This window comes from Schistocerca cancellata, chromosome 1 (assembly GCF_023864275.1).
Source record: "Schistocerca cancellata isolate TAMUIC-IGC-003103 chromosome 1, iqSchCanc2.1, whole genome shotgun sequence".
NCBI lineage: Eukaryota > Metazoa > Arthropoda > Insecta > Orthoptera > Acrididae > Schistocerca > Schistocerca cancellata.
The window spans coordinates 750,405,489-750,432,656 of NC_064626.1; the positions used below are offsets into that span (position 1 = coordinate 750,405,489).

General features: G+C 43.2%; 1 protein-coding gene across 1 annotated transcript in view; it reads left to right on the forward strand.

The window, feature by feature from the left end:
• The window catches only part of LOC126185920 (zygotic DNA replication licensing factor mcm3), a 114,529-nt gene that overhangs the window by 58,669 nt on the left and 28,692 nt on the right, over window positions 1–27,168 (forward strand). The window contains exons 7-9 of the mRNA XM_049928168.1: window positions 2,910–3,152; window positions 4,018–4,182; window positions 12,574–12,772. Of these exons, the coding sequence (XP_049784125.1) occupies window positions 2,910–3,152; window positions 4,018–4,182; window positions 12,574–12,772 (607 nt within the window). The remainder of the gene's footprint in view (window positions 1–2,909; window positions 3,153–4,017; window positions 4,183–12,573; window positions 12,773–27,168) is intronic.

A 27,168-nucleotide genomic window follows, 5' to 3' on the forward strand; every position in this document is an offset into this window, starting at 1 on the left:
GTTGAAAACTAGCAAGGTGCTGGACTGAGACTGTAATAGGCCACTAGGTGCAATACCGGATAGGAAGAAGAACTGATTTTCTCATTGACTATGTAGAGGTGAAACAAGTCAGCACATTTTCTAATTGAAGTTTTCCAGTCTGTTACAATGTTACCTATTTTTGAGTGTGTGTATAAAGACTACCGTTTCAGGATTCACAGCTGGTAAATGAATGCATACCTAATGTGTTCAGTAACCATTTGTCTTACATCTACATCATCAACTACACCCATACTCCGCAAACCATCGTGAAGTGCGTAGCAGAGTGTACGTCCCATCATGCCATTTATGTTTTCTTTCTGCGTTCCATTCACATATGAAGTGTGGGAATCTGAGAATATGAACAGAAGCTGTAAGTTGCCAATTAAGACAGAAGAGCAGCATTTGAATGTTTAAAAGGAGTAGCAATGTAGGTATATGGATAGTTAGGATGATATTTGGACAACTTGTGGTTGTGTTGTTGTAGGTGTGATGTAGTATAAAATAAGATGAGCAGAATGTTGAGCCCTGCTTGAGAAACAAGAAAAATAAGGGACATCCAACAGCTTTGTATTTTTTCGTTACCCACAATCTTCATCTTTATTTTAATGTTAAATGTGCTTTTGTATTTTCTCGAGTGCCCACACCTGTCTGCTCTCTTCTCTCTCTCTCTCTCTCTCTCTCTCTCTCTCTCTCTCTCTCTCTCTCTCTTTTGTTTATAGCTTCTGAATGTCTCAGAAGTTTTGATCTCTTTCTTAGAGATACACTTGCATGCTCTGCTGTCTCCTTCCATTTACAATGTGTTTGTTTATTTTTGTGCATATAAATTTTCAGTATATGTATGTTCCACAGAAGATACTGGACAGAAAATCTGTTTACTTGTTTGTTTCAGAACTTGCAAATATGTCATTTAATTTTTATAACAAATTGGGTGCTTACCAAGAATAGTTACAAATTTGAGCATACTAAAATTAAAAGCATGCATTACATATTCTCATGAACAAGATACTGAAAGATAGAATAAAAGCAGTTTTGTAGTAGGTAGGATATCGCAAATTTTCGAAAGGTAGGCCCAACGTAGTTCAGAAAGAGATTCTGCATGTCTGGATAATATGTTGTGTAGCTCTGTTCTTCTGTGATACACACTTTGTGGCACACTGTTGTGTGACTAGCATGTCTATTTATTTTGCATATCTAGTTCAGGAGGGCCAAATTGAGGAGCAAATCTCCATGGTCATGGAATGTATCAGTACATGAAATTACAACAGAAAAGTAATAATAGATAAAATAACATATTTATGAATCTTAAGTAAATGACAGTTCATATGAACACAATCAAAATATAACAGAGGAATTAGCTTAATTTTTCAAGGAACTCCTCGTATGCCACTGTTTGATCTGGTGCTGTATTCATGGACAATTTTGTTTTCTTTTCTCAGTGTACTTGCTTTTATACATCTGTAGCTACTGTAAATATATATGCAGGGGGAGGATAAGATTTTTAAATGTTTAAAGAAAGGTTTGCATGGTTCTGTGCTGCTTGATTGTTCATTATTCTTAAAATTGTGTTTTATTTTCTGAAAACTATTTTGGTTTGGGTTATATCCATGAAATCATACTGTAACTAAGTAATGAATGGACACAAGCAAAATGTATGGCTGTAACTCTCAGCAATCAGGTTGTTGCAAAGAATTTTTACTGCATCGTTCATTTTTGCTAGTTTTTTAATTTCATAACTAAATATGACAACTCCATTTAAGGTTTTCTTGTATACGAATCCCAATAAATTGTTTCAGCAACAGAACTAATATTTTTGTTAACCGTGTATATTGTTGGTTGTGTTGCATTTCTTATTTTGATCTGCATAGAAATTCCAGATTTGTTTTCTGGGGATTTACTGTTAATCTGTTTCTGGTAAACTACCTGCACTTCTTCCATAATATCTTTTGCAGATGCAATAAGATCTTCCTTATTATTCCCTTCGATCAATAGACTGGTTTCATCTGCAAAAAGTACTTGTTCTGAATTTCTAATGTGTTATGGGAAGTAAGACATGGAGCTAAAATTTAACCCTGTGGAACAACATGGTTCTGAAATATGTACATGGGGATCATTGTCTTCCAAATACTTTCTCTTTTTGGTCTGATAGTGACGTGATTCACTCATTTGGTACGCATCTTAACCATATCATTAGGCTTTCTCAGGAGCCTTCTGTTAAGTCTAAAAATATCTCTACAGCTTTTGTGTAATTGTCCACTGCATTGAAGACATGGTTTATTAGGGCAAAAGTAACTGTTTCAGGCCAGCATTTTGGCCTGAAGCTATGTTGACATCCATAGACAATATTACTTTTGTCGAAGGATGTAGTCAGTTGCGAAAGGAATGGTTTTTCACTGTTTTTTGAAAGTCCTAACAGTAATGACACAGGCCTATTGTTACCTACACAAAGCTGATTACCTTTTCTTATATAGGCTTTTGCTGTTTTAGCTGCTTAGGGAAAACATCATTTGCTACATTGCAAATTTTCCAAACATTGGTCAGATATATTTTTTGTGAATTTATTGGTTATAAAAGGTATTGATGTTGTTTTGTGACTTTATAATGAAAATCATTCACAAGCATCACACTACATGACAAACTGAATCCCTACAATGCAACCCAGTAGGCTGGAAACAGTCAACATCATAGGTTTCTGTTGACATTTTTCAAAATCAAATACACCCATTGGCCAGGAATAATTTGAACAATAATTTGTTTGATCATATGACATTTTCCCATTGTTGTATCCAGTTTGAATGTTAATAATGGACTATTATATCACTGATACTGCTATTTCTGTTTAGTTTTATACTTTTAATGTACATCGTCAATATTTTTTGTTTCATTTTTAGGACGATTTTGATTGCTAACAACATTTCACCATTGAGCAAAGAAAACACACTTGCCTTGTCACGAGGTGATGTGGCCAAATGTAGAAAGCTTGTAAATGCAAAGAGCACTGGTGATATTTTTGAACTACTTAGCAAATCTCTGGCACCATCAATTCATGGACATGAATATATTAAGAAAGCAATTTTGTGTATGCTGTTGGGAGGTGTAGAAAAAGTATTACCTAATGGAACAAGGCTGAGAGGGTGAGTATGTGCTACAACTAATTAAGACTTGAGAGATTGATCAATTTTTCTGTAAATAAGGAGTTTGGTTTTGTCACTACAGTTCTTAAAACATACAATCTGCTATCGGACATACTACTACCTCAAAAAATTGCTGCACAGAGCAGGGAACATACAAATTATGTGAAACTTGACATATGGAACATATGTGGCCCAAGTCCTTCACATAAAATGCTGTAGAGGAGAATTGATTATTGGATGCTCTTGTGTGCTAGTAGTAAATGTTTCCTAAGATACCACATGATGTTTAAATGGGAGAGAATTACCTGCTGCATTGAATGTAGTTTTTTGTTTCATGGAATTACAGTCCTTAACACTCTAATGTTCAGGATAGAAGGGCTGAACAGCAAGTAATGAGTCATGAACATAGTCCTGGATTGAAATTGTGTTAGCAAGTGATGGCAGATGTATCTCATTCATAGTGATGTCTCATAGAACTTAGGATCAGTTGCTGGCACCAGTGGCAATGCAGCCAATAACAAAAGAAGTATAACAGAGTGAACGTGTGTGTGTGTGTGTGTGTGTGTGTGTGTGTGTGTGTGTGTGTGTGTGTGTGATTCATCAGAAAATGTGGACTTAGATGTGCTTGTTCTTAAAGCTCTGTGAGTAGGCTTTCACGAGATAGTTATGCCCTTATCGTAAAGTGTCTAGCAGTTCAGGTTTTTCAGTATCACTGTGATGCTATACACTTTATACCGTTTTGAACTTTATTTTGCATTGCACTATTGGGATAGCAGACGGTAGACGTAGTGTGTTTGTAGATCATTGAATTCTCGTCTTGTTGCTTTTAATACTATACTATTGTATTATTTTTTTATATGTTCAGAGACATAAACGTTCTTCTTATTGGAGATCCCAGTGTTGCAAAATCTCAGTTACTCAGATATGTGCTAGCTACAGCTCCCAGAGCTATACCGACGACAGGACGAGGCTCAACAGGAGTTGGTCTAACGGCTGCCGTCACCACAGATCAGGAGACTGGTGAGAGAAGGTATGTGATAATCTTGGAAGACATTATTTCTCATACTTGTTGTAATACCATAATCATGAAATGATAGCATTTACCCTAACTTACTCTTATTATTTATGTAGTAGGTCTCCATAGTTTTTGTGTTCAAGGGAAAAATTTAGATTCCTATCTGAATTATGAAAGCCATAATAAACAATAATTTATGATAATTAAACAAAAATCTTGATAATGTTGATAAGAAACTTATTATTATTATTTATTATTATTATTTGTTAGTTTTTAAGTGCATGCAGTTCAAATTTGTACTGTAAGTGGTCTGCTTCCTCTTGACACCTATAAGAGCATTGTCAGTATATGAAAAATTGGGAATTGAGTTTTATAAAAATTGGGATTTAAGTTTTGTTTTTAAGTACATCATGAGAGTGTATAAGGAATTTGGATGTAACAGATACAGTACCTGATGACAGAGGATACAAAAATGGCAAATTAAATTTCTGGCCCCCAAAAATTCTTGAAGCGTGTGTCGTCCCAGAAATGTCTGCCAAACTTTCTCATAGTATACAAAAATTTCATTTGTTTGATTCAGGTGCTGCATTTGATTATTTATGTAATAATTTGAAATCATTTCATGTTTACAAACAATTTTGCTTCTATACATGCTGAAAACCAAATAACGAGAAGCTGGAAAAAATTGAAAGCTGCCAAATCTGGCACAATATTTCAAAAAAATGAGCCATATTTCATGTATGTGGTGTAGTAAATAGTGTAATAATTAATTGTGGCTGTCTGATAATCCACTCCTTGCCATAGAACACAAGAAGTAACTGCTATGCTAAGTCTGAAGTTAGGAAATGGCATGGGAGATCTGTTTGTGAGATAGGTCTGGGGAATAGTACCTGTCTGGTGAGACCCTCAGCATACTGAGCAAGGGAATTTTTTCACAGCAGATGCGCCGTCACCAGGTAGCCAGGCTAAATGTGAGGGATTTTTTGGTGTGAAAGGGATGACAGCTCCCAAAACACAGGTAGTGTTGATGTTTTCAGGGTTTAATGTGGACAGATGTGTGGAGGAGCCATCAGAGAGGTCAGCATCTAGGAAGGTGGCACACTGGGTAGAGGAGGACAAAGTGAAGCAAATGGGAGAGAAGGTGTTTAGGTTGTGATGGAACGGAGATAGGGTGTCTTAGCCCTGGTCCAGATGATGAAGATATTGTCAGTGATCCTGAACCACACTAGGGGTTTGGTGTTTTGAGGGGGTAGGAAGGTCTCCTCTAGACGGCTGATAAAAAAAGGTTGGCATAGCAGGATGCCATGCGGATGCCCATGGCTGTGCAGTGGAGTTGTTTATATACCTTCCCTTCAAATGAGTAGTAGTTCTGGGTTAGGATAAAGTTAGTAAGGTGTATGAGGAATGAGGTAGTAGTATGAAGAACACTGGGGAAGGTAGTGTACAATACCGGTAAGACTGTGGGCACGAGGGATGTTGGTGTATAGGGAGGTGGCATCAGCAGTGACAAGTTAGGGATATGGGAGGTGAAAGGGTGGGGATGGTGGAGAGTCGGTGAAGGAAATGGTTAGTGTCTTAGATATGGGAGGCTAGATTACGGCTAATTGGCTGGAGGTGTTGGTCAATCAGTGCCGAAATTCTTTCAGTGGGGGCACAATAATCAGCAACAATGGGGCATCAAAGATTGTTAGGTTTGTGGGTTTTGGGGAGCATGTAGAATGTGGGTGTACAAGGTGTCATGGGGGCAAGGAGGAAAGTTGATTCAGGGGAGGTGTTCTGGGAAGGGCCTAATGCTTTAAGCGGGGATTGGAGTTTGTTGGGCTTCTGGTATGGGATCACTCTGTCAGTTTATAGATGAAGTAGTCAGATAATTGGTGGAGGCTTTTTGCCAGGTAGCCACTGCAATTCATAACTACAGTGGTGAAACCTTTATCTGCAGGTAGGATGATTAGGTCAGGATTTGTGTTGAGGTTGTATGTGGCTATTCGTTCTTCTGCTAAAAAGGTTGGTGTTCTGAGGAAGGGACCTGGGGAAGGATTCTGAGGCTAAGTTGGAGGTAAAGAATTCCTGGAAGTTGGTGAGGTTGGAGGGGATGGGCAGGGGATCACGGTTGGATGGTAGTTTGAACTGGAAGAGACAGGATCCATTGTTGGAGTTAGGGAGGGTTTGGCGGCAAAGAAGTGCTTCCATTGCAGAGATCGGGAGAAGGAGAGCAGGTCTTTAAGTCCAGTGTGGTTAAATTTGGGTGTAGGGCTGAAGGTGAGGCCTATGTCAAATTCAATTGCTAAGTTAAATGTATTGGTACCACAACACCCCTTGAACCAATGAAAATTTGTTAAAGTTTTCAACTTTGACCAACAAGAGCTGGATACTGCATCAAGCACAATAATGACGAGTTTTGTGTCATTGGAATGTCCAACTGTTATTTAGGTTGCTACTGCAAATTTATATTTTTCTTGGAAGTATAGTGGTGGATAAGAGCCTATCTGTTTACTAAAATTTTGGACTGGGAGATATTAAAGCACTTGTGTTCGCAGTGCAAGATTTTGAAAGTAGATGTTATTAGTTTAGGTATACTATGTATGTGTGTGATGGTGTAAATAGAAATTTACATCCATAACCAACCACCAATGATTTTAGTAATGCTATAGGTCATACTCATAAAATATTCACAACTGTTATTGTGTTAATTTGTTTTCATAGGCATGGTGTAGTTTGTTAAATTTTATTTATAACATTCAAAGTACATTTAAAAACAGCGACTTAGCGCTGATGGAGAAGAACAGTGAAGCATGCATGATGGTGTGTTTGGTATCAATATAATTATAGATAGCGAAAAGGAGTTGGCATAAAACGTAATGCTTCAATTGCTGTAGAGTACCTACGTGAGCAGAGCACTGCAAGCGCTTGCACAATCCTCGAGCATTCATGTGGCTCGGGTGTGTGAGAGAGAGTGTGAATATACCTAGAGTTTTTGTGTGGAAGTTGCCAAAGATTACTAGTGCTGTCTCACCTGACAGCTATGTGGACATTTGTACATGGCCATGCTGGCAGCACAGCTGACTGAGCTGTCATTCATGGCTGTAAGGATGGAACAGCCGAGTGAGCCACATGGATACCACAGCAGAGCGAGCTGCTGTTCATAGACACAAGGACATTCACTTGACATGGGGCTGCAGCGTCTGAATGCGTGATGCACTTTATGTGCCACCAGAGTTTGGCAAAATTTGAGTAATAAATACAGACAAGAAGTACTCATTATTCGTGAATAACACATACTATCCAAAACATTGTTTACTTACACGAATAAAACATGTTATGAATAAATAGATACATCTGAAATCTGGTGAAATTTTTTGCTCCAAATCTATGTCATTTATTAAACGAATATAATTTTTGTTACTTTTAAATTAGTTTTCAGGAAAACTGGTTTTGCCAAACATCTCATCAGAAACTTTGAGTTTTGGAGGTTACCTATTGTGATGCTGAAGAAAATATGTCCTTCACATGCAAAGTGGATATCATTGCATTATATCATCTGAAATCGTCTGTATTCCGTGATAATGATGTACGACTTTTAACTCTCAATCTTATTCAGAAAAGAATGAGAAATCATCAATTCCACTGTAGTTTTTTCCAAATAATTTGTTGTGATTCTACATCGGCGTCACTTTCCAACTCAAATTTGAAATAAAATATTTTTTATTTTGAAACTTTGTTCAAAACTCGTGACCAAGTTTCTTTGACATTCCTTTGGCTGTTATGTGTCTGTTGTTTCTTGTAAGGCTCCCTTGGTCATGGACAGCATCACAGGTGAACTGTTCGGTTTTAAATTTGGATAAGACATTGCCACAATAATTGCAGTTGTTGTAGAAAGGCGAAAAATGTTTTTCAATAGTCTCTTGACACTTCCTTGATAGAAAAGTTGCCAGTGTGCTGCAATATTATGAACTCATTTACGACCTGAAACTCAGTATCTCTTCTGAAATTTTTGAATCTGAAAGCACTATGTAACTGCGTAGATTTATGTCGAATTGAAAAACTATTTCATATTCTAATGGAAAGCATATGCCCCAGGACAACTGGGAAAAGCCCAGGAATTTTTTCATCCAGGAAATATCAGAGAATTTTTTAGGATTCTGGGGAATTTTTAATTATTTTGGGTTTCAGTTAAATTTATGTAATTTTGACTGGCAGGAGCTGATGCTCTAATGAAGAATTTTACTTTAGCCCACTACTGAAGAATCATACTCCAGCAATAAAACGTAAACAAGAGAATAACACCAAAATAAAACTTTAGTTGAAAGGAAAATTTGTATTTACAACAAGAAAGTGTAGCGCACATACAAGCGACTGCTGACATCAAAATGTGTCAAAAGCTTTACAATGAAGATTACGCAACACTTTGTAACAACAAACTGCTTTTGATGAGCATGACATCACAACTGTTCACATTGCTAATAGGTCACGGGAAAATATTGCAAATAGTGGATTAAAAAGCGTTACATTCAAAGTAAATTTCCTTTTACGCAAGACGAATTATGTTACATGTGAGAATGTGCATTGAATTATCTTAGAGGATAACACATGATAAAAAAGTTCAATCTTAAAGATTAGTTTCTCATATTTTTTTTTTTAGTGGGCCGTGCAGGAGATACGGGTGAAGAAAAAATTGCCTTGCCCGGTCGCTCGCATGTTGTTGGCTAGTCGGGAACCTTGCATTCTACCATCCAGCACTTTCGGTACTGTTCTTGCTACATCTCACTCCACGAAGGATGTGACCTCAAATTCAGCACTGCAGTTGTCAAATCGCCCAATGTCTAGGTAGCATCCCCGTCTCCTACTCCAGCTGTGCAACAAGCCACCAAACTTTCGCCTCATGGGGTGAAGTCACCTACTGCAAAATTGGCAGACAGGAGGAATACTCCTCTAAAGACTTCTTACACCCCTCCAGCCAACAGTCATCTAGAGTCTCACTCCACTAACCGGAAAGGCTCCAAGAAATCAAACAAAGGCAAATGATCTTCTTCTTCACTGACTCTTGAGATCTTCTTGGGTGGTGTCGTCCTGTCATATGCTCGCCTGGCCAACCTCTGTGTCACCGGTCTGCACAGACAACCGTTTTTCTCCCTGGACTCTGCAGACAGACAGAAGGAGAATGCTGATGCCTGTGTAGATCTCATGGAGAAGGATCCTCCAGCCTCTACAACCCTATAGCAGCGAATTATTGAAGACTGGCAGTTGGCAGCTGCCAAGGCGACACTCTTTCATTTTTCCATCCCCCCCCCCCTCCCCCTTCTTTCTCATGACTCTCCTCCAATGGAATGTTCACGGCCTTTGCTCCAACAAAGAGGACTTATGGCTGCCCTGGGAATCAATATCCACTTGTTCTCTGCCCCCCAGGAAACAAAATTGTGTCTTCACTACTGCTTTGAGCTCTTGTATTTCTTCCCAGTCCACTTTGACCTTCCCCCAGTGGAAGGCATTTCATCTCACGGGGGTCCTGTTGCTCATCTCGGATGATATTCATAGTCAGCCCATCTCCCTTGACTACCCAGCTTCAGGCTATTGCAGTACGCGTTTTCCTTTTTCACTTGACCTTTCCCCTTTGTCCAGCTTACATCCCTCGGTCATCCAGCATCACCAGGACAGACTTCCAGCTTATTGGGCAAACCTCTCACCCTTTTCTGCTGCTTGGTGACTTGAACGCGCACCACCCCCTTTGGGGTTCTTCCAGAACCTGTCAGAGAAGTGCACTCATGGCTGACCTCATTCATGTTCCTCATTTGTTCTCATGATCTACATTTAAGATTCCTTTCTTGAGTTTTATTCTTTATCTGTTTTTACTCTACATGTTACTTGATTGGAATCACCAGAAATTGTAAACTTGTTTAGGATCATCATATCATATGAAATTTCTTTAGTATTTGATAAATTCGATTCTCTCTCTCTCTCTCTCTCTCTCTCTCTCTCTCTTGCTTTTGCCAAGTCCATGTCTTCTTTGTCCTCAACACATTGTTACTGAAGAAAACTACAGGTAATTTTCATCAGATTCTATTACTTGCATAACCATATCTGCTGCCATCACCACATTTCTCTCAGAGTTTTAGTTTCTGTATCACACCTGCATTATCATACTTTATTATTATATTTTAGTAGAGTTTTGTCAGTTATTGGTTGATATAACTCCTCTGAGGCCTACGCCATGTTGTTTCATATACTGCTTTTAAATTTATTTATTTACAATAAAGCATGCAACGTAATTTTCTCGCTGCTCCACTCCTGTGTAGTGAAACATGCTGATTTTAACTATAATCAGTTCTCATTTTTTCACCCTGTTAATGACAAAAAAAAAAAAAACTTAACTCTGTCTGAACATGCCATGAAGGCCCAATTGTACAGACCAGCCACTGTCTCATCCTCAGCCCCCAGCCGTCACTGGTTGGCATGGCACATGAGCGGCATGTGGTCAGCAGAACTCTCTCCCAGTCATATGTCAGTCTGAGATCGGAGCTGCTACTTTCAATCAAGTAGCTCCTCAGTTTGCCTCACAAGGGACGGGTGAACCCGCTGGCCAACAGTGCTCGGCAGACTGAATGGTCACCCATCCAAGTGCTAGCCCAGCCCGACAGTGCTTCACTTTGGTGATCTGACAGGCATCAGTGTTTACCACTGCGGCAAGGTCGCTGGGCCCCGTTCGTTACAATCCCATGGTATTCATTTTCATGTTGCTTATCTCCTTTTCCAACTCCAATAATTAATTCTTGTCATTTATTGTTCCTAAGTAAAATAGGAGAAGCAGTTCCATGCTAAGGTTCATTTTGTTCATTTAGCCAGAATTCAAGCAGCTAGGTGAATAATCAGAGGTAGCTAGTTTTGTTCCATGGCCTAAACCATTTTATCGTAGTTCTGTCAGTACGTTACTTCAAGCAGTTCTTTCACTTAGACAAGCATACTAATGTTCCAGAAGCTCATATGGCAGTGGTACCTACACAACTGTACTGGTGGTACACTGGCCTACTTTGACTGGAGAGTATAGAAAGGGGCCAACCAGGGTAGATCTAATGTCAAATCAACACTGTGCAGCTGCTGTTACTCATAAAGTTTACCAATTATCAATGGGCTTCTCCTCAAATTTCTCTCTGAGTGTCTTTAATCTTCTTGAATGGAATCATTTGGGAATGAACACAAAAAGCTGATTGTTAACAGACAAAAGTGGATTAGAGGCTCTGTTGATAGATAATCAGCAAGTGAACTAATAATCTTACTGACCTCCAGCCCCTGTTTTATAAATAACAGAGCTCTCAAAGCCAGTTTTGTCTTTTAAGATTTCAGTTTTTATGGGACATACAAATCCTCCAAATATAAAAAGGTGTAGTCATTCATTCACCATGCTGTCTGCAGTGCAGGTTTGTGTGCAGCCCATCAGTAGAATGACATGTTCACTCTGCAGCGGAGTGTGCGCTGATATGAAACTTCCTGGTAGATCAGAACTGTGTGCCATATGGAGATTCGAACTTGGGACTTTCGCCTTTTGTGGGCAAGTGCTCTACCAACTTAGGTACCCAAGCAAGACTCACGCCTGTCCTCACAGCTTTACTTCTGCCAGTACCTCGTCTCCAACCTTCCGAACTTCACAAACGCTCTCCTTTGAACCTTGTAGAACTAGCACTCCTGGAAGAAAGGAGGCTTTGCCTCAGCCTGGGGATGTTTCAGAATGAGATTTTCACTCTGCAGTGGAGTGTGTGTTTATATGAGACTTCCTGGCAGATTAACTGTGTGCTGGACGAAGACTTGAACTTGGAACCTTTGCCTTTCGCGGGCAAGTGTTCTACCAATGTTGGAGACGTGGTACTGCCAGAGGATGGGGTGTATGTTGTGCTTGGGTAGCTCAGTGGTAGAGCACTTGCCCACGAAAGACAAAGGTCCCGAGTTCAAGTCTCAGTCCGGCACACAGTTTTAATGTGCCAGGAAGTTACCGCCCATCAGTGGTTGGTCCCATAAAGTGAAAGTAACAGCTACATGGTGTGAATATCTGAAATGGACGTTGAGATTTGTCCAGATCGGTTCTCTTAATATTCACTAAGATGCAATTGAGGACTATCCCCGTTGTATTTTAATTGTAGTGTTACATAATTTTTTCAGCAATTTGGGTTTGGATAACATTGAAAGGATGTTTGTTTGTCTGGTACTTCTGAATGAAAGTGTAGCAATTAGTATTCATTAAGGAGTTGAAAAAAGTTTTGGAACTGTCTCCGCATTTAATTTTTACAATTAATGTAAACAGTTTGGAACATTTGAGTCTCAGGTAATAAGAGATAAGACAGTGACTTGTTTGATTAGGAATATCACTTATGTTAATCACTGTACATGTTTTATTTTTGTTTTTTCTTTTCTACTTGTCAGGTTAGAAGCTGGTGCTATGGTTTTGGCTGATCGTGGGGTTGTCTGTATTGATGAATTTGACAAGATGTCAGACATAGATCGTACAGCTATTCATGAAGTCATGGAACAAGGAAGAGTCACTATTGCAAAAGCTGGAATACAGGCTCGTTTGAATGCTCGTTGCTCTGTGCTTGCAGCAGCAAATCCGGTTTACGGAAGGGTATGTCCACAAAAATTATATGTTGTCTGAATGCTACAGTCCCTGTATAATAGCTTTATTTAGTGTTTGTAGTTGCTGTTTAATCATTTAATTCTTGGAAGGACACATTCCTGTAACTGCAATAAGTTCACTTAATTTGACAAAAATCTTTTGCTTTAACAAGTTTCTTGTGGTGGATGTTCAATGGAGTAGCTGTGTATTCTCATGTAAGAAACAGAATGCAGAAAATTATCTTAGGCTATTCTAGTAATACAAAGAGGAATGGCACATCATATGCACAGAAAGAAATTACAGTCAGAGTCCTGCAAAATTTGATCATCAGCCCACTACTGTTCTTGCTTTATATTAATGATTTGCCATATTATTTGAATCAGGAGCCAGAATTAGTTTTGTGTTTGCAAATGATACAAGCATTGCTGTGAAGCTGAGCAAAGAAGAGTCAACAGATTTGTTTTTGGAATGGGGCCACCTTGAGAACAACACAATTTTTTTTTTTTATCTTTCATTTTCCAGAGAAGTTTCACTGAAGTTTCAAAATTATCTGTGGGCGTTTATAATCTTTCTTGTTAACACATCCTGGATTTTTGTTTTCTATTACGATTGGACATATTTTCTGGTTTCACCATTATCTTTACTGTCATTGTTTACAAACTGCAGAAACAAGATTTTGTCCCTTTGTTTGTAAACAGCAACGTATTGTAAATAGTGACAGTGAAAGTTACTTAGTGCAGGTCTTCACAGTAAAGATAGTGGGGAAACCAGACAAAATGACAACTATGAAAGAAAATAACTGCAATAAAAACATAAAAATGCAGGAAAACTACAGCATGCGCTAACAAGAAAGGTAATAAAAGCCCACAGATGATGCTGAAACTTCAGGGAAAAGAAAGGCAAAAATTGTGTTTTGCTCAAAGGAGACTCTCTCCAAATACAAATCTATTTGTCAGCAAACACAGACAGAAGAGCTTCAACCTCAAGGAGGATCAACAGAGAAAGTAGTAAATGTTTTTTTAAAGTTGCTGAATAGCTTTTCAGGAATGGGCTGAAAGAAAGAAACACGCTTCACCCAGTTGTGTGTTGTCAAAAATATTTGATCTCCTGTTAGCCTGGTATACAACAAGAAATATTAAACAGGGTAGAAAATTTTACATTCGTAGGTACACAAATGGATGAAAACTTAAACTGGAAAAGTGGGTTTGCTTCCTCTCCACTACTATAGCTGGAGTCATGAACAACCCCCCTCCCACAAATCTTTTTGTGGATACGTGCATGGCTATCATGGGACCCTGAGCTCATGCAGCTCTTTCCTTTCTGGGCTGCATACCTTCCCTTTCCACACCCCTCCCTGTCCCCGATCCTTTCTCGCCCCACCCTGCCCCAGCCCTTCCCCTTCTTCCTCTGGCTGGGAGTATGTTTTGCATCTTCGTCCAGAGACAGATGATTGTGAATGAAGTGATTTCTCTTCTTTTATCTCTACAATTTAATGTATCTATCCTTACTTTGTCCTTCTCTTTCCTTGATTCTTCTCTTTACCTTCTTCTCCACTGCGGTGTTTGAGAATTCTTCTCTTCTCTCCTTTTCTTCCTTCCTTCCTTCCTTCGCGTGTCTGAAGGTCGACCCATGTGTAACTGGTGACGGGGTAACCCATAATTCCCCGCACAAGGTAGACAAGTAGGACACGTGTACCCCCTGGTAAAGATGCCAGGCCCAGGGAGGGATGATCACATGAGCTGATACCTTCCCATAATGCTGATTGGTCCCTCTGTCCGTTTCTTGCGAGGTGTGGCCTGAGGTGTGGACAATTGCCTAAGGAAGGAGTGCCCTCAGAGAGGGCCCACACTAAGAAGGAGCGCAGCATCAGAGACGCCGGTAATCGTGGGGGACATTTCTGCAATGGTCTCTTCTACTTCAACTTTTACCCACAAGAGAAAGCTGGAAGAGTCTCAGCCACAGAAAATTCTTCAATCAGTGCCAAAGTTCCTAATTGTTTCTCACACTGATGAAAGTCAAAACTTCTCAACAGTCAACCCTTTCATTATTCAGAAAGGTGTCAACACAATTGCTGGTCCTGTAAAGTCTTGTTCCAGGTTACAAAATGGCACCTTGTTGTTGGAAACAGACAGTGCCCTCCAGGCACACAAATTGCTTCGAACTACACTGCTACACACCTTCCCTGTCTGGGTGGAAGCACACTGTACTTTAAACTCATCATGCAGGGTGGTTTATACAAGATCACTCGAGGGATTATCAAATGAGGATGTTCAAAATTATCTGTCTTATCAGGGAGTAATGATCGTACATTGAGCAGTGAAAAAGGTTGAAAAGGAATTGGTACCGACCCGCTCTCTCTTCATGATGTTTGACAGAGTTTAACTTCCATTGAACGTTAAAGTGGGACATGAGATAATTTCAGTTCGCCCTTACATTCCCAACCCTGCGCATTGCTATCAGTGTCAGAGGTTTAATCATAACAGCCAGAAGTGTTTCAATATGGCCAAATGCATTAACTGTAACAGGGATGCCCACGAGGGTGATTGTCCACCCCTCCCATCCCCTCATTGCATCAACTGTATGGGCGACCATGCTGCTTCCTGTAGAGATTCCCCTATTTTTAAAGATGAACAAGTTATTCAGCTCGTATGTCAATCGCCAGTAGAAGCCTACTGTGCTCCCAGCAGGTAAATATAGCACTGTCCTCGCCTCTCCTCAACCTACTAAGGAGGTAGCCATGCAGACTTGTGATCTCACCTTTAGCGCCACAGTCGTCAGATCAACCAGCCCAAAGATCACCCGTTCAACCTCCCCACTATCACCCGCTCAACCTTCATCGACTCCTGCTAAATCACAGGCCCCAAAATTGGACGCCCAGACTTCCAAAAAAGAACCTACTCGTGAAGACTTTTAAGTACCCAGACCTCACAACCATCAACTCCTCCTTCATCCCAAGTGTCTCTCTTCTACAGCACCACCCAGCGGAATGGTTCGCTCTTGTTGATACACACTCGAGTGACCATTTTCCATGTGTCCTTCAATTATAGCCACAACTGCTATCTATGCGAGCAAGATGCTGGAAGTTTTCCAAGCTGATTGGACACTTTTCTCCTCTGTAGCAGCATTTGATTATTGTCAATTTCCTAGCATCGACGATTAGGTCACTCACATTATGGAAGTTATTCTTACATTTGCGGAACGTTCAATACCTTGTACCTCCCCTTTGGCCTGGCGCCCCACAGTTCCTTGGTGGAACAAGGCTTGCTGTGTCACAATAAGCAAGCAGAGACGTGCTCTTCGCATTTTCTGCAATCATCCTATGTTGGCCAACTGTATCCGCTATAAGCAGTTACATGCGTGGTGCCGTCATATCATACATGATAGCAAGATGGTAAGCTGGGATTTCTTTACCAGCTCCTTGAATACCTTCACTCCCTCATCAGATGTTCAGAGTCAACTCTGACGGCTATCCGGCACATCCAGCTTTTCCCCGACTTGTAGGCCAATTGTTACACAGGATATCTTAGTGGACCCAGTCACAATCTCTAACTCATTAAGTTGACACTCCTGAAATTGTCTCCCAAAGAAACAGTTAGCGGAATAGGGACCTCTTGCTTTTCCATTCATGAAAGCTATAGTGCTGTTTTTTCTATTGGGAACTCAGACATGCGCTCTCCTCCTATCGCTCTTCTGCTGTGGGACAAGATGGTATTCGCATCCAAATGTTGCTGTGTCTATCGTACCCTAGTCTGTGCTATCTCTTCCATTATTATAATCTACTATGGATTGACAGTAACTTTCCCAGAAGATGGCGGGAAGCTATCATCATTTCTGTCTCGAAACCTCAAAAGGACAAACCTCTCCCCTCCAACTATCGCCCAGTCTATCTCATAAGTAGTGTTTGTTAGGTTTTGGAGTGTATGGTAAATTACCGTTTAGGCTGGTGGCTGGAGTCCCGAAACCTTTTAACAAATGCCCAAAGCGGTTTCTGAAAGCATCATTCCACAGATAACCATCGTGTTGCCCTCTCCATTTATATCATGAACACTTTTCTCAGGAAACACTGTTTGATGAACTGCAGAGAGATTTTGTTCCTTAGTAACTGTCAGAAGTAGCTGTCATTTGAAGTAGAGTCCGTTGCTGCAGCTATACAGATTTAAAGTCATATTCATTTATGCAAGGTATGTTTAGACTATACTCGTAACACTGACAATTTTTATGGTACACACTGTTCTGTAAGTTTCAGTGAGTTGGTCTCATCCGTATAAATAAAAATTTGCATGTACACTTTTCATAGCATTAATGGTCCATACATACATAAATTCACTTTTACTGGGTATTTCCGAAGCTGCTGCCTCAAAGGGTCGAAATTACCCAAGAATTTTTCCACAAAACTTTCATACAGAATTCAGTTTCCTGCTCCAAGAAAGACCTATCTTAGCACATAAGTCGAAACGCAAGGTAACCAACTCTGGAGCACTAAGCTCCACCTTTGAATCTGTTGTGCAGCTCATTTATTATATTAACATTATGTAAAGAGTAGATTGCTACTCACCTCATGTAAGAGACGCTGAGTTGCAAATGAGCACAGTGAAAAAAGTGCTGAATGAAGCTTTTGGACAAAGAACCTTCTTCTGAAATAGAAAACACCCACATTCATACAAGTAGAATACACGCACACATAGCCACTGTCTCTGGGTACTTGAGCCCAATTGCAATTGCATCTGCATCTGATGTGACCAGCAATCTGTTGAAGTGGATGTTGAAGGTAAGGAGGCGGCATGGGGCGGGGGGATAGCAGGGTAGGAGTAGAGGAAGATGGTGTGCTGCTCGTGGGGATTGAATAGAGCTGCTATGTGCAGTGCTTTGGGGGGGGGGGGGAGGGGGGGGCAGAAGAAAAGTAGAGAAGGGAAAAAAACCAATGGGATTGCTGGTGGGACAGAAAAAATGTGTAGTGCTGAGTGGGAACAGGGAAGGGGATATGTGAGTGGAAGAAAGGGACTAGCAGAAGTTGAGGCTAGGGGGATTACAGGAACAAGGGATGTGTTGTTGTAGGGAGAGTTCCCACCTGTACCATTCAGAAAAGCCCTTGTTGTAGAAAGAATCCAGATGGTGAAGAGTGTGAAGCAGCCATTGAAGTGAGGCACATCGTGTTGGGCAGCATGTCCAGTAATTGGATGATACAGGTCTCTTGGCCACTATTTGTCAGTGGCTATTCATGTGGACAGACAGCTTGTTACCATGCCAATGTAGACAGCGGTAATGGTTGAGGCTTAGTTTGTCCGACACATGGCTACATTCACAGGTAGCCCTGCCTTTGATGGCGTAGGAGATGCCTGTGCCGCTTTCTACATGGACATGACAATTAACAGGCTGTCTGTCCACATGAATGGTCACTGCCAAACTATAACAAAAAAAGCTGGAATACGCAGTTGCTGAATGTGCTGTACAACGTAATGTGCTTAACTGACTGCTTCACAGCTTGCACCATATGGTTTCTTCGTACCAACACCAGCTTTTCTGAATTGTACAGGTGGGTACTCTCCCTAAAACATATCCTTCACTTCTGTAACCCCCCAGTCGTAATTTCAGCTAGTCCCCGTCATCCACCCTTCCATTCCCATACCTGCTTCCTCGCATGAACTGTTGCACACGTATGCACACTTCATAGTTAAGCATATACTACTAGGAAGTGTTAGTTTGGGGTCTCCCACATCACTGAGTAAGCTAGTGTCAGTCAGAGTTAACTGATATGTTTGTTGTGCTCTGTTGTTTGCATTCCTGTTTCAACCCTTCAGTGATTAATGATAACGCCAACACGAAAGAGCAAAACTTCTGTGTGAAATTTCGTTTTCTGTTAGAGAAAACTGCAGCCGAGACTATTGGGATGCTTTGGCAAGGCTTTAATGATGATACGTTGGGGAAATCACTGGTCTACAAGCAGTTCTCTCTTTTCACGTATGGCAGTGTGTCATCTGTAGACATGCCAAACCCCAGTCAACCTATGACAGGAAGAAATTGTGTAAACATTGCCTTAATCAAAGGTTCAATTGATGAAGATCGTCAAAGGACCATTGACCAAATTTCTGAGGAAATGAGTGTCATGGAGAGAGCCATGGAATTTCAAACGAAGATTTGCACATGAGTCAGGTGTCTGCAAAATTGTTTCCTTGCTTGCTCAGAGATGACAAAAGAGAACACCACACAAATTTTTGCCGTGGTTTGAAGACTGAAGTGCAGAACAATCCAAATGATCTTAAAAGAATTGTGACTGGGGATGAAAATTGTTGCTATGGATATAATCCAGAATCAAAGCAAGCACCAATCCAATGGAAAACTCAAACATCACAATGGTCCAAGAAAGCACATCAATCCAGCCGCACAGCTGGTCTGACATTATGTAGGCTCTTACTTTGTTTATCAAGCGACTGTGCAGAACTATCGAACGCCTTCCGGAAGTCAAGGAAAATGGCATCTACCTGGGAGCCTGTATCTAATATTTTCTGGGTCTCATGAGCAAATAAAGCGAGTTGGGTCTCACACGATCGCTGTTTCTGGAATCCACGTTCATTCCTACAGAGTAGATTCTGGGTTTCTAGAAATGACATGATACGCGAGCAAAAAACATGTTGAGACTTGTGGTACACGGCTGTTAGAAGGGGACAAGTTCTTCCACGTACTCTGTGTAGAATCGAATTGGTATCCCGTCAGGTCCAGTGGACTTTCCTCTGAGTGATTACAATTGCTTTTCTATTCCTTGGACACTTACTTCGATGTCAGCCATTTTTTCGTTTGTGCAAGGATTTAGAGAAGGAACTGCAGTGCGGTCTTCCTCTATGAATGCTGTTTCGAGCCACTTGCTGATTTAACGTAAGACCAGTACTTCCTAGGATTTTCTGTCAAGTCGCTACATAGAAGTTTACTTTCGAATTCACTGAATGCTTCACGCATAGCCCTCCTTACGCTAACTTTGACATCGTTTAGCTTCTATTTGTCTGAGAGGTTTTGGCTGCATTTAAACTTGAAGTGAAGCTCTCTCTGCTTTCACTACTACTTCTATTATTATGAGGGTTGTCCAAAAAATAAGTTCAGATAGGTTGCGAAATGGAAACCACAGTGAAAACCAGAAACAGTTTTATTTGCTACAGTTAGGTACACCTTCCACCGACTTCTCTATACAGTTGCCGCTCCAACTTAATGTTTTGTCTTAGTGTTGTATCAATTTTCCACTATCCTCGTCATAGAACGCAGCAGCATGTGTTTTCTGCCAGTTATCTGCACTGGTCTGCAGCTCATCTGTGGAAAAATTTTGTCTTCATAGCCAGCGGTTCTTGTGAGCAGAGATGAGACTCAGTGGGAGCCAATTACGGACTGTATTGTGGGTGATCAAACACTTCTCATTGGAAACGCTGCAGGAGCGTCTTCATTGCCCCTGCAGTGTGCGGGCAAGAATTGGCATGAAGAAGGGATGTTGTGCGGGCCGCATGACACAGGCGAAATCTCAAACCAGGCCCCATACTGGGCGGGAGACGCTATTCCCTACGCATCTTTACATGCTCACTGTTCACTCAAAATTGAAAAGACGCGACATGATTGACAGGAGTATTAGAGACACTGCCCGACATATCTGTGCAAAGCTTTACCGGATTTTGCAACCGATCGGAACTTACTTTCTGGACAATCCTCGTATTATGGCAGTGGCATTTTGCACAGAGTGTTCATTCCTCCAGGGCAAGCAGTCAACCAATATTTTTGTCTGGATGTGTTAAGAAGATTACACAAGTGTGTGCGACAAAGGAGGCCAGAACTTTGGAGAAATGGGAACTAATTTGCTCCATCATGACAATGCTCCATCCCACTCAGCTCTGATGATCCGACAGTCCATGGCAGAAACAATATGGTGCCTGTGCCTCATACACCTTACTCACCCAATCTGGCTCTGTGTGACTATTTTCTGTTTCAATGGATGAAGCAAAGTTTGAAAGGCATGTGATTCAGTGACGTGGATGACATAAAAAAAACATGTTCTTGGCTTTAAAAGTATCCTGCCGGAAGAGTTCCAGAATGTTTCAGCAGTGGCAAAAACATAGAGACAAGCATATTAATGCTTATGAACAGTAATTTGAAGGGGGCTAAAGTACTGTGAATGTAGAGCTCAGTAAACATTCAAAATAACAAAAATCCTGGTTATTTTGGGTTCCCCACATCTCAATATGGAGTACAGTTCTCCCACCTGAGCAGTTGTTGATTCTAGAGCTTGAGTAACTTAGGACACATGCATCTCACACAGGAAATATCTTAATGTATTGTCTCGGAATGGATTGATTGCCATTATAAAAGACATGTTCACATTTTGAAAATTGATTCTTGAAATCAGCAACCAGCCACTGTTACTAATGCTATTTATTTACACAAATACTGTCAAAAGCAGTTTTGAACTAACAGATTCATCTGCTGATGGCTGTTCCCATTTATGTTACATTTGCTGTTGTTTACATTAGTGGTTGGCTGTTTCTTCCCTTGTGCTGAAAGTTTCTAGGGGTGATGGTACCCTACAGCAAAAGAAGGTCCCCCCAGGGGGTCCACAACTCTTTTGTGGATACGTGCGTAGCGAGCACGGGACCCCGAGCTAATGTGGCCTTCCTTCCTTTCCGGGCTGCATACCTTCCCTTTCCGCATCCTTCCCCATCCCTATCTTCGCCCCTCCTCCCCTCACCTCTGACTCTTTCCTTCCCTTTCTCCCCATCTGGGAGTATGGTTTGTGCCTACGTCCGGAGACGGACGCTCGTAAATGTACTGCATTCTTCGCCTTCCTTGCTTTTGTCTTCTTCCTTCCTTTGTCCTTCTCTTTTCCTTACCTCTTCTGTTTCCCTTTTCTCCGCTGCGGCGTTTGAGACCTCTCTTCCTTCCTTTCCCTTTCTCTTTCTTCCTCCCTGTGCGTGTCTGAAGGCCGACCCACGCCCTTCGTGCGTAGCCGGTGACGGGGTAACGCGTAATTCCCCGCCCCGGGTAGACAGGTAGGACACGTACATACCCCCTGGTAACGGCCAGGCCCAGGGAGGGGTGATTACCCGAGCTGATACCTTCCAAAAATGCCGATTGGTCCCTCCGTCCGTTTGTCGGGAGGTGTGACCTGAGGTGTGAACAATCACCTAAGGCGGGAGTGCCCTCAGAGAGGGCCCCCACAAGGGAGGAGCGCGCCATCGGAGACGCCGGTAATCATGGGGGATTCTTCCGCAATGGTTTCCTCACCTTCCACTAAGTCTGCTCACAAACGTAAGTATACTGAGTCTCAGCCACAGACGATTCTTCCATCGTTGCCACAGTTCCTTGTTGTTTCTCGGTCTGATGAAGGTCACGACTTCTCCACGGTCAACCCTTTCATTATTCAGAAAGGTGTCGACGCAATAGCAGGTCCTGTAAAGTCTTGTTCCAGATTACGGAATGGCACCCTGTTGTTAGAAACACACAGTGCCCTCCAGGCACAAAAATTGCTGCGTACTTCTCTGCTCCACACCTTCCCTGTCCGGGTGGAACCGCACCGTACCTTAAATTCCTCGCGTGGAGTCGTTTATACACGCTCCCTCGATGGATTGTCTGACGAAGAAATTCAGCACTATCTGTCTGACCAGGGCGTAACGGCAGTTCATAGAGTAATGAAACGGGTTGACACGAACATCATTCCAACCCGCACTGTCTTCTTGACATTTGACACAGTTCAACTCCCATCGCAAATCAAAGCAGGCTATGAGATAATTTCCGTTCGCCCTTACGTCCCAAACCCTACGCGTTGCTATCGATGTCAGCGGTTCAATCACACCAGCCAGTCCTGTTCCAATCCAGCCAAATGTGTTACGTGTGGCAAGGATGCCCATGAGGGTGCTTGTCCACCTCCATCCCCTCGCTGCATCAACTGTATGGGTGACCACGCTGCTTCCTCTCGAGATTGCCCCGTTTTTAAGGACGAGAAGCTCATCCAGGAAATAAGGGTGAAGGAAAAGGTGTCGACCTTTGCTGCTCGAAAATTATTCGCCAGTCGCAAGCCCACCGTGCCTCAGACAGGAAAATACAGCACTGTCCTTGCTTCTCCTCGGCCAACAAAGGAGGCGGCCACGCAGACTTGCGACTTCACCTTTAGTACCACGGTCGTCAGATCGGCCAGCGCAAAGATCGCTCGTTCAACCTCACCACTTTCGCCTGCCCACTCTGTGGCTCACCCTTCGTCGAGTTCTGCTACATCTCGAGCCCAAAAGTCGGACGCCAAGTCTTCGAAAAAAGAGCATACTCGTGAAGAGTTTTTACGTACCGCAACTTCACAACCATCGGTTCCTTCTTCATCTAAACCACATTCTTCCAAGAAGGCTACAAAGAAACCCAGTTCCTCTCCTTCTCCGCCAAGGCGTGCCCCCTCTACAGCACCACCTGGCGGAAATCGCCCTCGGCCATCTTCTGTGTCGCCGAGGCGCACTGCTGGTGGCCGGTCAACCGGCCGATCGCTGGTGGCAGGGACTGCTCCTGACCAACCTATGGATCAGGATCTTCTGCCTTCGGCTGAATGCCATTCCATGCTGTCGGTTGCTAGCTCCGAGCAGTCTCTGAGTTGACAGCAACTTTGGTCACATTCCTCCATTTTCCTTTCACCCCATGTCCATTATCCACTGGAATATCCGCGGCATTCGAGCCAATCGGGGTGAATTGTCGGTCCTCTTACGCTCCTACTCGCCGGTCATCTTCTGTCTTCAGGAAACAAAGCTGCGTCCCCATGACCGCTTTGTTCTCCCTCACTTTCAGTCCGTCCGATATGACCTCCCCTCTGTTGAAGGCACTCCAGCCCATGGAGGACTCGTGATTCTTCTCCATGATACTCTCCATTATCACCCAATCCCCTTAAACAGTTCCTTCCAAGCTGTCGCCGTCCGTCTTTCCCTTTCTGGATACACGTTCTCTCTTTTTACTGTATACATTCCATCATCCACACCAATGGCACGAGCTGATCTCCTTCATCTTCTTGGTCAGCTTCCACCCCCCTATTTGCTGGTTGGGGACTTCAATGCCCACCACCCGCTTTGGGGATCTCCTCATCCTTGTCCACGTGGCTCCATATTGCTAGACGTCTTCCACCAAGCGGATCTAGTTTGCCTCAACACTGGGGTCCCCACATTTTTGTCTGCCTCCACGACAACCTTATCTCATTTGGACCTTGCGGTCGGTACTGTTCCGCTAGCTCGGCGCTTCGAATGGTTCGCCCTTGATGATACACACTCGAGTGACCACTTTCCATCTGTCCTCAGACTGCAGCCTCAACTGCCATATATGCGCCCGCGACGCTGGAAGTTTGCCCAAGCCGATTGGACACTTTTTTCGTCTCTCGCGACATTCGATGACCGTCGCTTTCCCAGCGTCGACGATGAGGTCACACATATTACCGACGTTATCCTTACAGCTGCGGAACGTTCAATACCACGCACCTCCGAATTGCCCCGGCGCCCCCCAGTTCCTTGGTGGAACGAGGCATGCCGTGATGCAATACGTGAGCGGCGACGTGCTCTTCGCATTTTCCGTCACCATCCTACTTTGGCCAACTGTATCCGCTATAAACAGCTCCGTGCGCGATGCCGTCGCGTCATCCGCGATAGCAAGAAGGCAAGCTGGAAATTCTTTATTAGCTCATTTAACACCTTCACTCCCTCCTCGGAAGTTTGGAGTCGGCTTCGACGGTTCTCAGGCGCGCCTAGTTTCTCCCCGGTCTCTGGGCTCACTGTCGCGCATGATACCTTAGTGGACCCCGTCGCAATTTCTAACTCGTTGGGTCAGCACTTTGCTGAGATTTCGAGCTCTCCAAATTACCCGCCAGCGTTTCTCCCGAAGAAACGTGCAGCGGAAGTGCGACCTCTTGCTTTCTCCTCTCAAAATCACGAAAGCTACAATACTGTTTTCTCCATGCGGGAACTCCAACATGCCCTCTCATCTTCTCGCTCCTCCGCCCCGGGACCGGATGGTATCCATGTCCAAATGTTGCTGCATTTATCAACCCCTAGTCTGCGTTACCTCCTTCGCCTTTATAATCGAATTTGGACCGACAGTACCTTTCCCAAACGGTGGCGGGAAGCTATTGTCGTTCCCGTTCCGAAACCTGGAAAGGACAAACATCTCCCCTCTAGCTATCGCCCCATTTCTCTCACGAGTAGTGTCTGTAAGGTTTTGGAGCGTATGGTGAATTACCGTTTAGCTTGGTGGCTAGAATCCCGCAGTCTTTTAACACCAGCCCAATGCGGATTTCGGAAGCATCGTTCTGCCGTTGACCATCTTGTTGCTCTCTCCACTTCTATCATGAACAATTTTCTCCGGAAACGCCAAACGGTAGCAATATTTTTTGATCTGGAGAGAGCATACGATACCTGTTGGAGGACAGGCATCCTCCGCACACTGTTCTCTTGGGGCTTTCGAGGCCGGCTGCCCCTTTTTCTTCGCGAATTTATGGCAGAGCGCACTTTTAGGGTGCGGGTGAACACTACTCTCTCCCGTACTTTCTCCCAAGAAAACGGGGTACCCCAGGGATCTGTGCTGAGTGTTGTACTATTTGCCATCGCCATAAATCCAATAACGGATTGTCTCCCTCCTGATGTCTCGGGCTCCCTCTTTGTGGACGATTTTGCGATCTACTACAGCTCTCAACGGACCAGCCTTCTTGAACGACGTCTTCAAGGATGTCTCGATCGCCTCCACTCGTGGAGCATCGAAACTGGCTTCCGTTTCTCACCCAGTAAGACCGTTTGTGTCAATTTTTGGTGACGTAAGGAGTTTCTTCCGCCCTCCTTACATCTAGGTCCTGTCAACCTTCCGTTTTCAGACGTCGCTAAATTCTTGGGTCTTATGTCTGACAGAAAACTAAGCTGGTCCTCCCACGTTTCCTATCTTTCGGCTCGCTGTCTGCGATCGCTTAACACCCTCCGTGTCCTGAATGGTACCTCCTGGGGAGCGGACCGAGTGGTCCTTCTCCGCCTCTATCGCGCCTTAGTGCGCTCGAAATTGGATTATGGAAGCATAGTCTACTCCTCTGCTCGGCCGTCTATTCTTCGGCGTCTCGACTCTATCCACCACCGTGGATTACGTTTAGTGTCTGGAGCTTTTTACACTAGCCCTGTGGAAAGCCTTTATGCTGAGACTGCTGAACCTCCGCTGTCCAATCGGCGGGCAGTACTCCTGAGTCGTTATGCTAGCCATCTGTCTTCCATGCCTACTAATCCAGCCCATGACCTTTTTTTCGACGCCTCCTTTGATGTAGGGTATGCAGGCCGCTCCTCTTCCCTACTACCCCCGGGAGTCCGCTTCCGTCAACTGCTCCATTCTCTTTCCTTCCGCTTTCCTAAAACCTTCTGGACAACTTGGGGTACAGCACCGCCTTGGCTCCGTCCCCGGATCTGCCTGCTCCGTGACCTTTGTCAATTTCCCAAGGATGGTACCCCTACACTTGTTTATCGTCGGGCATTTGCTGCTCTATGTGCAGCAATGACGGAGGCCACATTTATTTACACCGACGGCTCGAAAACATCGTTAGGTGTAGGGAGTGCTTATATTGTTGGCGACACCCCAAATCAATTTCGGCTTCCCGACCAGTGTTCGGTTTATACTGCGGAGCTTTACGCTGTTCTCCAGGCTGTCCACTACATCCGCCGCCATCAGCGGATACAGTACGTAATCTGCTCAGATTCTCTCAGCTCTCTCCTCAGTCTCCAAGCTCTTTACCCTGTGCACCCTCTGGTCCACCGGATTCAGGACTGTCTGCGCTTGCTCCACCTGAGGGGCGTCTCGGTGGCGTTCCTCTGGCTCCCGGGACACGCTGGTATCTGTGGGAATGAGGCGGCTGATATAGCGGCCAAGGCCGCAGTCTCTCTTCCTCGGCCAGCTATTCGGTCGCTTCCCTTCACCGATCTACGGAGCGGTTTATGTCGCCAAGTTGCTCATTTATGGCATGCGCATTGGTCGGCACTTCCCTGTAATAAATTGCGGGAAGTGAAAGCCCTTCCTTGCGCTTGGACCTCTTCCTCCCGAACGTGTCGTCGGGAGGAGGTAATTTTAGCTAGACTCCGGATAGGGCACTGTCGTTTTAGCCATCGACATCTTTTAAGCGGCGATCCTCCCCCACTCTTTCCCCACTGCTCTCAGCTGTGGACGGTAAGACACCTTTTAATTGAATGCCCCTATTTTAATCTGTTACGCTCCCGTCTACAGCTATCGCCTGATCTATCGTCGATTTTAGCAGATGACACGCGCTCCGCCGACCGCGTTCTCCAGTTTATTAGTGACAGTGAAATGGCGTCAGTCATTTGAACCTTTTTTTGGGGACAATCACCCCCTTTCTGTAGTGGATTTTTAAGCATTCTTCTATTTTTAGTTTCTCAAAT